We start from the raw sequence: 18,057 nt of genomic DNA, 5'->3' as shown, positions 1-18,057 counted from the left end.
TTCTCCGGTAGTGGGCGGAACTAATGCGCAAACGGTGATCTCATTGGCTGACGCTCATCTATTATAATAATTATCTGTTACTATTATCTATTTTTTACAGAAACACTGAATGACCAACAATATCTTAAGCACCCGCACCAGTCCTAAGTTCAGTTAAAATGACAAATATGTGTTTGGTTACCAAGTTTTAGTTCTAGTTACTAAAGTTCTCTCATTAACTAGTGCTTGATTATTATAGGATCATAATGTAATGCTTGATTGACTGATGTTAAGAGTGTACGTGCAAATATATTTAAAAAGCTGGCACAATTTTTACAAAGATAAGCTGATTTGGTGGAATCAGATGTTAATATTCATTATCAGTGTGTTGAACTAAAAAATGTACTAGTCAATGGCGATTCTATTGCCAAGGTGTGCGTAGAGCAGCGTTCCTGGAGGCACACCCACACTACACATTTTGGATGCCGTCCTTATCTGACCAGTGCATTTCTGGTCTTGGCCAGAGATTGTCTTATTATTGGGGAGATGAGAGGGTCTGTATCTCTTACCATTGGAGAAAGCATAACTTGGATCACGTGAGGCGCCTCAGCCTATCATATAATGGCAGTGACATCAGTGTCCGCTGTCTAAAGTTTTATGACAGTCTGTTACAGTTTACGTTAATTAGTTTCTTGTGGATTAGTGCATTGGTCTTGTGAATAAATGATAATATTTGATGTTATATCGCTAGTAAACGTACAGTAGGATTGCATTGTTTGTGGAATGTGCTTTACTGCGGAAAAAAAGTGCGGATATTTCTATTAGCTGCAGATTAGTCACTGCAGACACATAAAACTACACCAAAACGTAACTGTTATTTAATACACATTTAGTTCATTTAAATTATAAGTATTTACCTTCATTCATTAAAAAGTGTTATATCATCATTATGTACACAGCAGTCATAAATCATTAAAGTCTAACCTGGTATAGCGTAGTGTTGCATGATATACCGGTACTAGAAAGGTATCGCGATACCCTGCTTTTAAAAACGGTCCGGTTCTTCATTTTATTAGTACCGGTACTTTGAGTACCGGCTGTATTTCCTAAAGTGCGACAGCGGGGGGCAGTGTGCGTGCCCTCATTTAGTTTCAAACTTTTGTTCATAAAGTGCATTTCGTTTCAAACTAAAATGTGCTAAGGCACATTGAGCGCGTGTTTATTCCTCTCAACTGCGCAACGGCTTTTATGGTGACGAAACGAGAGGTATGGTTGCAAATACAGGTGCTCTTGCAGACCGTCTACAAATTGTTGAGAAAGCAGATGTGCGAAGCGAAATATGGCATTATTTTGCTTACATTGCCGACAGCCATGGCAAGCCCACGGACACCACAAAGCCCGTCTGCAAAAAATGTTACAAAATAACGCAAGCGAAGGGAGTCAAAAGCATCTTGCCGTCAAACATCCCGATTTGTACAAAGAATTTAAAGAGCGACAGGTTAGTGAATGTGACACCAGCGTTATGTTTATGCTCTCAAACATTAAATGAGTGTTATTTGTGATATATGGTTGCAAAAATAAAATTAATTTAAAAATACATAAATATGTGAAGGGTATATACAGTTATTTTAAACCAATTTATGCTTTAATAACATTGCTCTAATTATTTACAGTAATATAATTTTTATAATAATCTAACTGTCAAAAACACAGTATTAAACAAGTATTTAAAAAGCATTACAGCAAATAATTTACAATTTTATTGAGCATGAAAATAATAAACATTAAAATTTATATTAAATCTAACTTCACAGCAATGAAGCTCAAATCCAGAAGTATCAGCTGCACACTGGTGAAGAAAGAAGTTCTGTCATGTGATATATATTTACTTTTCCTGCTGTTTTAGGTTTTTGCCGTAGTATCGTTTAAGTATCGGTATCGAGATATTTAAGTTGGGTATCGTATCGAAGTCAAAATTTTGGTATCGTGACAACACTACTATAGCGATAGTAAGAACACTTACTATCTTACTTTTTTTCATTAAACATACAACGTAATACAGTATTTATAATGAAATTATTTATTTTCTCTTTATTCATTAAAATGCATCAGCGTCATACATGCAGTTATAAAAATTCCTATAATAACTGGTAATACCTGAAAGTCAAAGAAAGAAAACATCAGTATTTTATACTTTGCTTTAGACAATATACAATATCACACAATATTACTATTAAATACTACGGTAAAGCCATAAATGAGTCCTACCTGTTGCAACAGTCCCTACTCTGCTTTCTCTTATAAAATAACCTTTTATCATGGTAAAATTTACATATCCTTCCCAACAAACTTGTTTAACATAAAACATGTTGAAGATTAGCGTTCAGGCAGTCAGTTCATTAAATAAGCTGTATTGTCACAAAAGAGGTTTATTCAGTGTAGTGAAGCCTCTTCTAGATAAGGTTTGTCCAAGAAGTTGCTAGATTTGTCCCTAAACTTTTGAAAAAAAGTCTCAAAAGGAGCTGAATTAGAAAGAAGTAAATGAGAGTTTGACACTTTTTTTTTTTTTTTGAGGAGTGAACTCTAATTTCCCATATTTGCTTTTGCTTTGTTTCCACGTGTCTTTTTCTTTCTCTAGGAGGCTGTCTGCACTGATCTGGGATGTTAAACACATTGAACAAAATGCCAAGACCTTCAACGAGCCCCGCAGCAAGATTGCAGAGTCTGCAAAAACCATAACGAATGTTCTTCTGAAGTTCATAAGGTTGGTCCAGGACATTGGTGGCAAAGATCTATCAGTGATATTGTAATGTTTAGCTTTGTAACAAACTTCCCCCCCCTCCCTGGCCACAGTAAACCTCACTGCACAGATATCATGGAGATCTATAATGCCGTTGAGAACATGGAGTACTCTGACGATGAGGTGAGTGTGCTTGTTCAACCTGTGTTTTCACTGCCTTTTCCTGGAGGACATGAGACTGATTTCATGTGGCTTTTAGGACATGGATGACATTGATGCACCTGGACCCTCTGCTGGGCAAAGACTTCGCCAGGTAGTGCAAGCTATATTACAATAGTAGAGCTGGGTAATATGACAGTATATATACTGTACATTGGTAGAAATGTGTCCACAGAGACATTGTTAAAGGGGCAATTCATCCGAAAATGAGACTTCTGTCATGATTTACCTGTATGAGTGTCTAAGAAGATATTTTAAGGAACGTCAATAACCAAACAGATGATGGGCCCCACTTACTTACTATGGAAGTTAATGGAGCCCAACTGATGATGACAGAACTATCCCTTTAACATCATGCTATATATGCCCCATGGTTAAAAATTCTGACTCAGCTTTGTTCTGATGGATGAGTTTGTATTGATTTCTCTAGCCATCAGTGGAGGTCGTACAGGACAGGGATGCATGGAAGCACTACTGCAAACGTTTACTGGACTACATGTTTGAGTGTGAGGATTCAGAGCCTTTCCGGGATCCTGTAGATCAGAGAGAATATCCGGTGAGTCTCCAAAACACAATCAGTGGAATAATGTTAGGGAATTGGTCATTTTTCTTAACTCTAAGTATTTGTTGTTGCTGATTATATCTTTGATGAATACTTTGTAAGAATGTGAACAGTGAATATCTCAAAAGAACGAACAGAGCCTCTTTTTATCCACATTTGAATGTGGGTAAGTTTAAAAAAAAAAAAAAAAACTTTTTGAACAGAAAGCTGCGAAAATGGCGTTTTTGTCAAAGACTACATCTGGTTTGGATTCAGAACGATGATCAAAACACAGATGGAGTAGATGGTGTCCATCAACACCCCTCCCCCCCCAAAGCTTCACAGTCCTATAGTTCTTCCTGGGTCGACTTTATGCAGTTTGGATTTATATGCTGTTGAATGTTTGGTGATTATTTGTGCGTAAGCAATCTCTCAGACTGATGGCAGAAAGTCTGGACCAGAAACCGGTTCAAGGAACCGAAATGAACGAAATTTTGACAGGAACATAACCAGAAATGGAAGCAAAATCAATTTAATCGTTCTAAAACCGAAACGTTTGATTGAAATGGCTAAGTTTCACTTTGAATTAATTCGTTTTGGCCTGATGTTTATATACTGTTAAATTTAGAGGATTTGTTGTGGAGTGAGAAGAACTGAAATAGCTTTATAGTGTTTATAAGTTATGTTTACAAACATCATAAACCTATAAAGCTTTAGGCTATTTGTAAACAATTTGCTTTATTTACCGGTATTTTACACTTATTTCTGAAAGTAATAAAATGTGACACAGGGCTATACATGACTTACCTTTTTTTTCCTCTCAAATGCAATTTTATGCTTGTTTTTTTTTTTGTTTTGTTTTGTTTTTTTTTTTTGTTTTTTTTAAATACGGTATCTTGAGAAAATATTTTCTTTGAACTGTTGACAGTTTTTTCTTTTGTTTAATATTTGGGCAATCTTGTTATAAAAGATGTTGTTGTATAGACTTTTTTTTTTTTTAAAATGCTGTATTTTCGGAACGGTAATAATACAGAAGGAACGCAGGAACAGAAAGGTTAAAATAAGAGGGAGCTGATTGAATATTTTTCTCGTTTTTAAACGATTAATCCACTTTCAAATAAAATGTTCCTGATAATTTACTCTCCTCCATGTCATCCAAGATGTTCATGTCTTTCTTTCTTCAGTTGAAAAGAAATTAAGGTTTTTGAGGAAAACATTCCAGGATTTTTCTCCATATTGTGGACTTCACTGGACTCCAAACGGTTGAAGGTCCAAATGTCAGTTTCAGTGCAGCTTCAAAGAGCTTTAAACGATACCAGACGAGGAATAAGAGTCTTATCTAGAGAAACCATCAGTCATTTTTGAAAACAAACAAATTATATACGTTTTAACCACAAATGCACGTTTTGCACTGCTCTGTGATGCGCCATGCATAATGCGTGTTTTCCTCAAAAAACTTAATTTCTTTTTTTTTTGTCAGCTGCTTATTGGTTGGCACATTTTCATCACCAAACAATTAAATATAATTTTCCACACCAAGGAAAAATGTTTGTCATCTATAAATGTTCATACTCAACACAATTGCTCTTTACAGGAATGCATTATTTTTATTAAAGTATCGTACGTGCCGAATATTCACGTTTGGAGTGAAAGTAAATGTTAACTGCTAATGTTGAGATGTATTTGGTTTTAGGGCGTTCATAATTCCAACCTAATAAGACAAACTGATTTAAATGTGGGATCAAGCATTGTCAGTAGGAGTAGGCATTGTATTTATGTTTTTATTTTTTCAATAATGTATATGTCAAAACAAAGAGGTGTCTATCTTTGAACAAATGAATAGTCTTTATAATACTGTGTCTTGGTGTCTCCAGGATTACGGTAATATTATCGACACGCCTATGGATCTTGGAACTGTGCGGCGGACTCTTGAAGAAGACCACTATGAAAATCCCATAGACCTGTGCAAGGACACCAGGCTTATTTTTGCCAATGCTAAAGCCTACACGCCAAACAAACGGTCAAAGGTAACGTATTCATGTCTTTTTTGTCTTTTTGCCTAATTCTTAAAGACTCATTGATATCCTTGTGCTGTTTTACAGATTTACAGCATGACTTTGCGACTATCGGCGTTTTTCGAAGAGAGCATACGCAAAATCATTTCTGACTACAAGACTGCCGTCAAAAGTAGCTTGAAGCTGCGACGCAGTCAGAGATTCAGGAAGAAGTCGCAGCATCAGGACTCGGCTCTTTCCAACCAAGGATCCACACGGTAGGCCTGATCTCTCTCTCTCTTACTCTATAATCCTGTTTGGCCATTAATAGTTTCCATGCCGAAGACAATAAAGCTGTCCTTGTTTCCCCTAGTCAAAAGAGGGCTACTGTAAAAACTCAGGAAAATACAGAACAGTCTACAGCCAAATCTACCTCAGCCAAAGTGTCTGGACCAGAGCGCCGCAGAGTCAATGAAGCCAAGGATACCTTCAGACGGACTGGCTCATCTTCATCCGGTAAGACAAAACGTATTAGTTCCGGTATTAAAATGTAAGACACTTGGTTTCTGCAAGTTGTAGTTCACTTGAAAATGAAAGTTCATTTACTCACCATCATGGGATTGAACTTTCATAAGCAAGTGAACTGCTTATGTGTGCAAATAAATTATGCCCAAGTTGTAAATGAAACTATCTACCTGGTTTTGTGAACTAGATCAACAATTTCAACCAATCTTTGTTCCTGTTGAATGCGCAGGGCTTTAACAGGCACTATTTTATATTGGAGCAATTTATCAGTTGACCTGATATTACAAAGACAACTTAAGTAGAAAAGAGTAAATATTGGTAAAACAATTATAGGTAAATCTCTAATTATAGGGTGAGCCTATTCCTTTTATTAGATGGGGCCATTCCATAGTTTAAGTTTGTGCTTTTGATTTATAGGGTCTGATCATGACAGCAAACAATCTTTGAGTCAGTCTGAAGAGGATGAAGAACCTTCATCTTCGTCTCGTGTCTTCAGACGGGAGACTAGAGCCACGAGAAGAGCTGCACAGAATAAAGGAGCAAAACGAAAACATGGTGAGACCCTACAATGTGTGTCATTCATGAAACTTAAGTAGAAATGTGAGTAAATTCAGAATAATTTGCTTCCCGAAAACTCTCCTCTGGATTCACAAATGCTTCGTAAACATCAGATTTAATAGTTAAAGGATTAGTTCACTTTCAAATGAAAAATTAGCCCAAGCTTTACTCATACTCAAGCCATCCTAGGTGTAGGGCCCTATAATTTCCGCGATCACTGAATCATGGACGGAATCGCGGAATCCATTCATAAAAAAAGGAATTCACTATATAACACGGAATGTCACGGAATTTGTCAAATTTTTGATGAATGAATTAAAAGCAGGTCAGTACACTTAAATTTAATCGCGATATAGACTAGTGACTGAATATTAAACCACAAAAAGACTATTTAAACATGAATCCTGCATGCCTGTGTGACTCTGAAATGAATGATGCGGAAGCGCGGTTTCATGTACCTCACACACAATCGCACGGGGACACGCTGAAGCACATTTTCACGGCGTTTTCGTCCTCTTTCGCCTCCCTATGAACGCACAAATTCATCTCCAGAGCTGCTCTGAAAGTCACTTCATCAGCATTTAACCGCTTCGTTTGAGAAAACTACCGTCATAAACACAGAGAAACTCAAAGCTCTAGGCAAACCGTCAAAATAAAAGTTCGATTTAACTTGACAAACATATTACTGTTGTACAGTAGAATTTAGATAAATTTAACAATAAATTAAGATCTATTTTTAAACAATCTGTGTTTCTTCCATGTTTTAATTTTAACAGTAAAGCTCTGTTGTGCAGCACATTGTTTGACAAAAAACTTTATCTTTATGATTAAAAGATAAATTAAATGGTATGTGTTCATTTGATTGCTGGAAAAATTTAAATACACAACAGAACTTCTGGAAACTTTTTTTAAAAAATATATATTTTTTTAATTAATATTGTTTTTTAAGAATGCAATTAATTAGACATGCTTTTGATTATTAAAATGGAATTAAATCATTTAAAATGGAATCCAGAAAACAGAATTTGGTAAAAATAAAAGTTGAGGGGAAAGAATAAAATGTTATATTATATATTATAGGGCCCTAAATTTTTATTTATTTTTTTTGTTAAACTTTTATTAAATTGTTGGTAAATTGGACAAGATTCATTATTTCAATTAATTAGACGTGCTTTTTGATTACTAAAATTTAATTTAACCATTAAAATAGAGACAAAAAAATAAATAAAACGGGAAAAAACGGAATTTGGGAAAAAATAAAACAGATTTTATAGGGCCCTATAGGTGTATATGACTTTCTTCTTTCAGATGAACATAATCGGAGATGTATTAATACATTTCAAGTGCTTTCAGCTCTGTCCACCTAGTAAAGTGTGACCAGTGGACAAACAAAATTTTCTCTCATGCAACGACTGTTTTGTGTATCATAGAGAGCCATGCCAAGATGAATGGGCACAGCAGGTCACATGAGCGTCAGAGACCACGACCCTGCAGCGATTCTGACCAGGAGCCTTCACAAGGTTCAGACACCTCAGAAAACGAGTCATTGTCTTCTGTCAGTCGCCGGCCAAGGACCCGCAAGACGGCCATGGCAGCGGTCAATAAGATGAAACTCATGGATACCCTGGAAGAAGGCGACGGCTCGGATGAGGAGGGTCATGGAGGCGGCACCCGGCCCGCAACCCGTGCTAGCAAACGCTCGGCTGTCATTCAGAGCAGTTCTGATTCAGACGAAGAGGAAGCTTCTCAGGAGGGTATGAACATCTACATCGCTTACCTTGAAATGTTTTGTGTGCAAATATCTAATGTAACTTAAATGTTTTTAATGTCGTCGTCCTCACAGAGTCAAATGAAAGTGATGCTTCTGTTAGTGAAGAAGATAAGAGTGGTGTGAGCGCGGACAGTGACTCGTCTTCTCACGGCAAAGAGGAGAGTAGATCTGCTGGCCGCAGACCATGCAGACGATCAGCAGAGAAAAAGGGTATGCTTGGTAGTATCTCCCCTTCAGTGTTGAACTGTTGAACTCTACAGTCAACTTGAAATCAAAATGTTTATCCATCTACACATCCCAGTTTATCCATCTACACATCCCAGTTTTGCACAGTTCATGAGTGCATGCTCTTCCAAAGAAGAAAGTTGATTTAAATGACAACTAGTGCTGTCAATCGATTTTAAAAAAATAACTAATCACACATTTTTTTTTTTTTTATTAAAAACAATCATTTCAGTTACACTCCAAATTAATGTAGAAACATCTTATAGACTGTATATTTTAAATGTTTAAAGGCCAGTATCGCTGATACTAACACTGCTACTGATGTCTCTATGAAATTTTTTTTTAACATTAAATGTAAACATTTAACATTACAGTATAACTGAAAGCTATCAATTTTAACATTTATTAGGCTTTAAAATCAATCTTCACATGAACCCATTATAATATATTTACCTGTGGCTTTCCTACCTGTATGTCAGGTGGGAAATATACAGAAATTAAGAATAAAGTTCAGTGCTTCCCACAGGTTTGAAATATACTTGCGGTGGTAGCCGGGCGAAAAATCCTCCTATTACCCATGGCACAAAAATGGTCTACCATATGTGACAAACAAATTATTTGTGGGTTTTTTTTTTTTTTAACAGTATTTTTATTTAATGAAATTAATTTTAATTACATAGCATATTACATTTAATTACATACTAATATTATGCATTATTATGGATTGTAAATTATGCAAAATTGCAGCATTTAAATGATTCACCTTTTTCCTATGTTCTCCTTGCTGTCATATAGTGTCTCTCTCAGTGAATGGGACACAGATTTTACTAGTAAAATTTATAAAATGAATAATATATGTCAAATAATGTTCTTAGTCATTTCTTCCTGTGGGGGAGACTACAATAATTTACTATGAATTAAATGGAAATCAAATTAAATACAATTTATTGTGTAACCAAAATACCAATAATGCCCAAAAGAAAAAACGTAGCGTGTGACTTTTAATTATAAACAAGCCCGAAATACACCGGGACTCTTATTTTGAAATGTATGTACTATTGCAGGCTGATCCTTCAGATTCTTACAATCGTCTAAAACATTTTATATAAAGGCCATGAAGTAGACTTTTTAATAATTCATCAACTTGAGTTCATTAGCAATCGCTTGGCATAAATCTGCACTTTTCATTGATTGAGAATCACTTTGAAGCGGTCTGAAGCCATGTTGCATGAGCTTGTAGAACACGCAACAGCGCCCCCTTGTGACTTTGCAAAATGCAGCGCCTGTTTGAATGTTAGTGGGAGTAAACATTTCTGACGCACACCTAACGAGCAGGTACGAAACGACTAGTTAATCGATCGCGGATGGTTTCATTATCTTGCACGGATATGAAAGTATAAGAGGATAAAAACAATAAAAGCAAAAATGTGTCTCCAAATATACTTGGGCGGCCGTTATTATACGTGGGCGGCCCGCCCAAGTAAAGTCGATGTGTGGGAAGCACTGAAGTTATCAAACACTTTGCAGTCTTCACTGCATACATTATAAATATAGCTTAATCCTTAAAAAGCTACAATTTTCTGTTCTATTTGTTCTTGATGAATATTAATGACAGACATCACAGCAACTGCTTTATTAGGCTGCTGTCACTTTAAGAGCTGTCACTGCTGAACATGACGCAGATCTCATTTTCTCACAACTCTAAGTTCATTTAAGATGTTATTTAACTCATTTAAGACTGCTATTATGAGGATACTCAACAAAACAAGCATTTTGGCATAATTCTGTGTTGTTTGTTGAAGTGCGAAAGAACTTGATACTGGTACGCCTCTTTCTGTGCACTCAAGTTGTGTGTGTGTGTGTCACATGAGACGACATTCACAGACAGCACGTTCTCATTTGTTTTGTGGCGCTTAGAGGATTTAAAAGCGTTTGCGTGAATAAGAGCATGTTCATATAATGTAACGCTAATGGATGCTGTGTTAATTGCTTTAAATATTTTTCATTTTGACCGCACTAATAACTTTCGGTTCAGCACTAATAACTTTCAGTTTGTTTACACTCAAATAAATATGGCCTGATCACTAGGACACAACCCTTTCCACAATTTGCTGCAAATTCTCAGTCATGTCCCCATTCTGGTATGGATGCCTCCTTTTCACAATTCCTGACAGACAAAAGTCCCATCCTGCAGTTTTTCCTCATTAAATGTTGTTCCATTCAGAAGTCACATTAAAGAGTTTGTTCATCCAAAAATGAAGCCTAATGTCGTTCCACACCCGTAAGACCATCTTCGAAACACAAATTAAGATATTTTTGATGAAATCTGTAAGGTATATGACTCCTCCACAGCAATTTAACCACCACTTTAGAAAGGTACCAAAGACATGGTTAAAACAGTTCATGTGACTGCAGTGGTTCAACCTTAATTTTATGAAGCAATGAGAATATTTTTGTGCGCAAAAACGGCATTCTGACGTTGAACCTGGAAGCGCTGGACGTAAACAATGTATGAGAATGAGACAGAATAGAAGAGATTGTTGAATAAAGTCGTTATTTTTGTTTTTTGCGCACAAAACAAGAAAACAACAAAAAAAGTATTCTCATCGCTTCATAACATTTTAAGGTTAAACCACTGCAGTTACATTAACTGCTTTAGTATCTTTCTGGACTTTGAAAGTGTTGATTGTATTGCTGTCTATGGATGAGTCATACCTCTCGGATTTCATCAAAAATATCTTAATTTGTGTTCTGAAGATGAACGAAGGTCTTACAGGTGTGGAGCGACGTGAGGGTGAGTAATTAATGACAGAAATGTTCATTTTTTGGTGAACTAACCCTTTAAGGGTTAATGCGACACTGACAATACAGAAAGGTCAATTTGTACATTGTGGAGGGGAAGTTGTAAACTCTACTTTCTTACTTCCATATTTCCATTTTTAGAAACATCTCCTTTTGTTAATGGACACTGCACCAAACAACAGTGGGAGGACAGTGAGGACAACTCAAATGATGAGGGGAGTCAGAATGAAAGTGTGAATGGGGAGTCGGACGAGGACCTCATTGTCAGGCGGAAGTCCACAAGGAAGACCGCAAAAGCCGCTGTCAGTAAAATCAAGAAACTGAATGACACCGATGCCGAAGAAGAGGAAAACTGCTCCAGAGACCGACATCAGAAACCTCGGCAAAGCAAGCAGGATTCTGAAAAGAGCTCCGAGGAGGATGTTGAGGTTCCCAGAACTCAAAAGCACCCTCATCAAAACGGAAGAAAGGTGGATGTGAAAGAGCTGAAGAAAAGTAAAGCATCATCAGACAGCCAAAAGCCGCAAGTTACCCACAAAAAAACCTTATCCACCGATGCATTAATGTCAACAACCCAGGACTCCGAGGAACTCAGCGACGTTTCGGAAAAATCTCTTGCACACAGGAAGAGAATTAAATCAGAAGACGATGAGAATCAAAGCGATGATGCAGAAGAAAAAAGGTCCCTCAGAAACAGAAAATGGGCATCCAACGCTCGCAAAAAGAAACTCGATGCAAGTTCAGATGCCTCCAGTTCGGATAACGAAGGGAAGGTAGATCGTCGGAGGAGAAAAAAGGTGGGCAATTTCTCTGAGTCGCCAAAGAGCGAAGCATCAGAGGAAGACAAGCCGACACATCCAAGGAGGAGGCCTTGCCTTGCAGTTGCATCCAAAGGAAAATCACTTCGAAATCTTCCCAAGAAGAGCTACATAATGGAGGACTCGGATGAAGAATTCAGTCCTGAGATGGAGATTCAATCAAAGAACGGGAAGAGCAAGGAGCGGACTATCTCCCGGGCAAGAAAACCATCAGGCGGCGGTGGCGGTGACTCCAAAAGGAAACGTGGTGGCTCCTCAGAGTCTGAAGACACGGACAACAAAAGTAGTAGGAGCAGTGATGAAAACGAGTGCAGGGAAGCTCAAAGAAAGAGCGCAAAGCGCTTCAAGCCTTTGAGCGGCTCGACGGACTCTGAGAGCGACTCCGAAACTAGATGCAAATCGGAGAATGGTCGAGAACAGAGGCCTCAGGAGAAGAATCCCAAAGCGAGCCGGCGACGGCGGAAGCAAAGCGAAAGCGACGACGGAAGCAACGACAACTCTGAGAGCGAAGAGTCTGGGGAGTCCGAATCGGATGCCAGCTCAGGTTCACGGAGCAGTCCAAAGAGAAGGCTAAGAAACCGTGACCGAGGAACGACGCGCTCGAGGAAACGCCAGAGGGATGTTTCCGACGAGGACAGCGACTTGTCGTATGGGAAACCTCGACGGGCCACACGCATCCGGACCAGAAACGGAGGCAAGCGGACTGTGAATTACCAAGACAGCGAATGAAGGACACTAACTGGAGACCTTGAAGACACTTGATTGTCCCAACATAAAAACAATGGTAGTAGCACTGGAGTCCTCACTATACTGTGAATCAGTTCCATTCAGGGATATTTATATTTTCTATGAAAAAAAACAAAGGAAACAAATGAATTATAAATAAGATGTATTTGATTTACTGGTTTGGCTGTTCAAACCAGCCCCACTCTGTGATTCGGCCAACAGGACAGACTGCACAGAGAAGCATTGTTTGCTTGGGTGCTATCTTAATATACCTCCTGTTTAATCGAGCATATTTGCTGGCTTGCACTAAAAGGCACACTGTAATGAGGTATTTTATACACTAGATCTGCATTAGAAACTCAGGGGTCAACTACGTTTACCATATTCTCAGACTTGCATTTGTTTTTTATTTTTAGTTCTAGGATTCTAGTGTCATATTTTCCACGTAAGCATTTAGGTCCAAACACCCTTTATGAAAACGAACAAGTCGTCTTTGACTCTGACACGCAAATCCTGTAATGTCAGTGTTGAAGGGATCGTCGAGCCAAAATGTACAAATGCTTTTCCTTGTGGTTCCTCTTTGTTTGGATTTCTTTGACCATATTTCCAGGTTTCTGAGAATCAGTTTGTAGCAAAGTATTGTATATTTAAATTCCTCTGTCAAGCATTAATTTTCTTTTTGTATTCGATTAAAATGAATTGCCATGCCATGAACTATGAATTGGTACCTGTTTGCTAAGTACAGTAAATCAAATGAGTACTTCCAGCAAAGTACTGTGATTTCTCATATTGGGAAGATGTTTTAGTGATCTGTGTTGCATACTTTCAGTATTAATTCCTTTTCTGACTTAACTTATGGACAGCAATGAACTTTTGTACACAAGTCTTTGAATTGTGCATCGCAGTTTATGTAATGCATTTGTCAATTGGCATTTTGCTTGATGTCTTTTTCATAAGAGCTTCTTTAATACAAGTTTCACTGAGGATGTTTAGCCTGTTGGCCGCTGAAGTGGGAGAGGGATGACTTCCTATGAATAAAGTACTGTTTCAGGTTGGAATTGATCTCGTTTTCAGTCATCTGTTTTGCTTGAGAAATCTTTAAATGAGCTGATAGATGCAGGACAAGTGAAAGGAAAGTGAATAAATTGGAAGCAACGCTCCATATACGCTGTTACTTGACTGAGCCGTATATATATGTAGATGGATATAAATTAATAATCTGAAATAGAATAGTAGTTATTCAGGTGTTTGCGTCACCCAATATTCTGATTAATTCAGGCACATGGCAATTGTTTTACTCAGATTTCTAGAAACCAGAATATTGGCTTAATCAGGTTATGGCAATTGGTGTGTTTGTAATAAGTCCCGCCTTCTAAATAAGAGCCAATCGCTGATTGGTAAGTCATCGCGTCACTGCAGCAGCCATTAGAAGCTCCGGTTCCAGCCTGGACTGCGCATTAGCTTGATCCAGCCTGAAAAATGCATTTTTTTGGTCATGATTCGACCATTTCCAAACAAACCTTACGAGACCGTTGTTACCAAATGTGATTTCAAATGTGAAATTTAATCGTAAGCTTGGTGAACAACTTTGAAGAATTTGATGTTTTCCCATTTAAAGAGGTAGGAGCTGCACTTGCATGCCGAGATGTGTTTCAAAGATGGCCGCCGAGTGAAGTTTGTTTTTGGTATTGTTAATGCAATGAGCATAAAATTCCTGGCATGAGAAGGGATTCAGAATGGTCTTATGTCAGTCTATCCTTGCACTCTAAAAAATGCTGGGTTGAAAATGGACAAACCCATCAATTAGGTTGTTTTAACCCAGTGGTTGGGTTAAATGTTTGCCCAACCTGCTGGGTAGTTTTATTTAACTCAACTGTTGTATAAAAATGACTGTATTGCTTGCTTAAAATGAACCCAAAATATGCTGGAAATTAACATTTATTAATATGTTTAATAAATGAGCATTTATTAATAAGATAATGAATAATAAACATTTATTAAATTGCTTATTAATAAATGTTCACCTTTTGATTATTGTTTCCTCTAGTAATTATGTGTTTGATTTTTAATTTCTTCATTTTGGATTCATTTTAAGCCAGACATATAGTCATTTTTAATCAGTAGTTGGGTTAAATAAAACTACCCAGCAGGTTGGGCAAACATTTAACCCAACCACTGGGTTAAAACAACCCAATTGCTGGGTTTGTCCATTTTCAACCCAACTTGGGTTGTTTTTAACCAAACATTTTTTAGAGTGTAATATTTACAACGACAGATGTTGCAAGATTTCATAGTACAAAGAAGTTGGCATATAACCTCGGTCCGATTTTGATAACTGTTGTACATAAACAAAACTGAACGGTCACTGTCAACACTCAGCAGAAGTGCAGAACATGGTAAAAGTTTGGGGAGCATACACTCTAAAAACTGCTGGGTTAAATATGGACAAAACCAGGGATTGGGTTGTTGTCACCCAGCCATTTTTTTTCAACCAATTTTGGATTTATTTTTTTAGCCAGCAATATAGTAATATAGTAAAAGGCGTGTTTTTGCTCACCCCCAAATAGGGGCAAATTTGTGGGGTATTTTAAGCTGAAACTTGACCAGACCAGAGACTTATATTACATCATGTGAAAGAGGGCATAATAGGTGCCTTTTAACCCAACCTGCTGGGTTTGTCCATATTTTACCCAGCTTGGGTTGTTTTTAACCCAGCATTTTTTAGAATGTATTAATTATTGCTTTTGCCACAAACTCTGTTCAATTTACTGCTAATTACAGGGTATCCACGGGTCATTAAATGGATTTTGCAAAAAATTAAGGCCTTAAATGGCATTAAAAAGCATTAAATTTTATTTCTACAGGCATTAATTTTTTTTAGATCGTTTTGTAGAAAAAAAACTACCATTTTATATTGAATATAGCCTTCATAATTAATAACTTGGATTTGCTGTCATAAAATATGTATATTGGTGTGATACACACAGAACCAGTTTGGTAATTGCCTCCGGCCGGTGCAAAATTGTCATAACGCCGTTTTGGACAGTGGCGGGCTGCATCAGTGTTGCCAACTTAGCGACTTTTCAGACCCCTTTTGCAACTTTTTTTCCAATAAAGCGCGTTGAGACGAATATAGCGACTTGTTAACTTGATCTAGCTTCCAAAACCCACCGGTACTGCCGCATGAGCGCAAGATCATGCTTTCCTGCAACAGGCGTACCTGCATCTGCTCTGTTCAGTGAGTGGCTGAGAGGAGCAGCGCATTCAGTTGAGGCTGCGCAGTCTGTCAGAGAACAAATAAAATGGATACTATTGCTTCTAACCTGAGTGATCATTTTACGTGTACATACATTAGCCAAAATCACAGCAACTGTCTTTATCTTATGTATTGTGTATTGTGATTTTGTCAGACATCTCAATTATAAATCAGGATTTAGCGCTGGTTTAAGATGTTAGGGCTGGACACTAACGCTTTTCAATTAGTTCGGGATAAGTGGATTTTTTTTGAAGGGGCAAGTGAAAGAGAATTTTACTTGCCAGGCAAGGACCTGATTAAAACGTCAATACAATTCAGCTAAACTGCTGAAATCACGTGACTTTGGTGCCCCGATCCACTGATTTGATTCGTAAAGCTCCGAAGCAGTGTTTTGAAATCTGCCCATATAGATGTTAAAAAGTTGTTATTTTGTTTTTCTTGGCACACGAAAAGTATTCTTGTTTCTTTATAATATTAATATTGAACCACTGTACTCACATGAACTGATTTAAATATGTTTTTAGTACAATAATGGATCTTGAGAGAGGAAATGTCATTGCTGGCCTCACTGAGCCATCGGATTTCATCAAAAATATCTTAATTTGTGTTCTGAAGATGAATGAAGGTCTTACGGGTGTGGAGCGACATGAGGGTGAGTAATTAATGACAGAATTTTCATTTTTGGGTGAACTAACCCTTTAAACTAATTTTTTTTTTTTTTTTTTTTTTAACAAGGAGAATTGTGCAAGAGTACATATCACAGACAGCAAACTGAACTTTAGCCTACATGATCTGAAGTATATGCGTACAGTCAGCTCTGTCCTTATCTCTGGCTTTTGCTTCTGCACACTTCCTAATATCAATACTGAAGAACACATTTGTAATGGAGCTTGAATGAAGTTATGCATATTGACAAGCTAAAACTTATATTTTGGTATAACTTATATAAAAAACATATATTTTTATGATATTTTGGTTAATGAAACTGTTTATACATATTTACACAATATATTCAGCCTACAAATGATGAATTATATTTTTTCAGTATGTTTTTGATCAGTGCCTCGAAAGCAAGCGCATTAGGTTTCAAACTGGTCTTTGATCATATTGGAAAGTTGAGATTTTGCTGATGGGATCATAATTGCTTGGTGGTTTTGAGGACTAACTGAAAAACTCGAACTCTCATAAATTTTTTAAAACATGAGAACACTTGCCCTAAATTATATTTCTTAAGCAATTTGACCTTCTGCTCTATTTTTTTTTTTTTTTTTTTTTTTTTAAACCTTGCAACATTTATTGCTTAGGATTATTTATAGGACAAAATGCCAAAATTGTTTGTTCTTTTTCACCTTCAGATGTTTGGATCAAAAATCCATACTTAAAAAAGTTCCAACTATTAAAACTTTTAAAAAAAGTTTGTTACAATTAGCATTTCAACTTAAATTAGTCTATATTTAACTGACTTTTAAAAAGGCGAGTTGAATCTCGTGTAATTTAGGTTATATAACAAAGTGGAAATTAAGTTAATTTGATGAGTTAAAGTAGGCTAACGTAAAAACATAAGTTGGCATGAATTATTGATTAGGCTATATCATGTTTGGGTCATATAATTTTACCTCAGAACCAGAAAAAGCTGCATGATTAATCGTTGATCTCACGATGTCGATTCAAACACCCACATGATCTCATTCGATCTCAACTCTTGACCAGTATGACAGTGTTGCCAAGTCTGCAGTTTTTGAGTTTTGAGTATCAATTGGGTGGGATTTGATGTGAAAACCTGGCAACCCTGAGCAGTGTTGATATCTGAAGTTTTATTCCAGTACTGTGATAATGTAAATTATTGTAACACAGAAATAAGAATAGCCTTTACTGTTATGATAACTGCTTTCTCTGGATCAAT

General features: G+C 36.9%; 1 protein-coding gene across 2 annotated transcripts in view; it reads left to right on the top strand.

Moving 5' to 3' along the window:
- The window catches only part of brwd1 (bromodomain and WD repeat domain containing 1), a 40,016-nt gene extending 25,308 nt beyond the window's left edge, over positions 1–14,708 (top strand). Inside the window, exons 32-42 of one of the 2 annotated variants that reach the window (XM_067366428.1) lie at positions 2,618–2,743; positions 2,833–2,902; positions 2,979–3,032; positions 3,369–3,494; positions 5,354–5,506; positions 5,582–5,751; positions 5,847–5,989; positions 6,416–6,553; positions 7,987–8,310; positions 8,400–8,537; positions 11,496–14,708. In XM_067366428.1, the coding sequence (XP_067222529.1) occupies positions 2,618–2,743; positions 2,833–2,902; positions 2,979–3,032; positions 3,369–3,494; positions 5,354–5,506; positions 5,582–5,751; positions 5,847–5,989; positions 6,416–6,553; positions 7,987–8,310; positions 8,400–8,537; positions 11,496–12,901 (2,848 nt within the window). In that variant the 3' untranslated portion in view covers positions 12,902–14,708. The remainder of the gene's footprint in view (positions 1–2,617; positions 2,744–2,832; positions 2,903–2,978; positions 3,033–3,368; positions 3,495–5,353; positions 5,507–5,581; positions 5,752–5,846; positions 5,990–6,415; positions 6,554–7,986; positions 8,311–8,399; positions 8,538–11,495) is intronic. The other variant, XM_067366427.1, reaches the window with a different exon arrangement.
- The last annotated feature ends 3,349 nt before the right edge of the window (positions 14,709–18,057 follow it).

Source organism: Chanodichthys erythropterus, chromosome 17, assembly GCF_024489055.1.
Source record: "Chanodichthys erythropterus isolate Z2021 chromosome 17, ASM2448905v1, whole genome shotgun sequence".
Classification (NCBI taxonomy): domain Eukaryota; kingdom Metazoa; phylum Chordata; class Actinopteri; order Cypriniformes; family Xenocyprididae; genus Chanodichthys; species Chanodichthys erythropterus.
The sequence above is the reverse complement of the archived record's forward strand: the minus strand, read 5'-3'. Positions and strand labels throughout refer to the sequence as shown.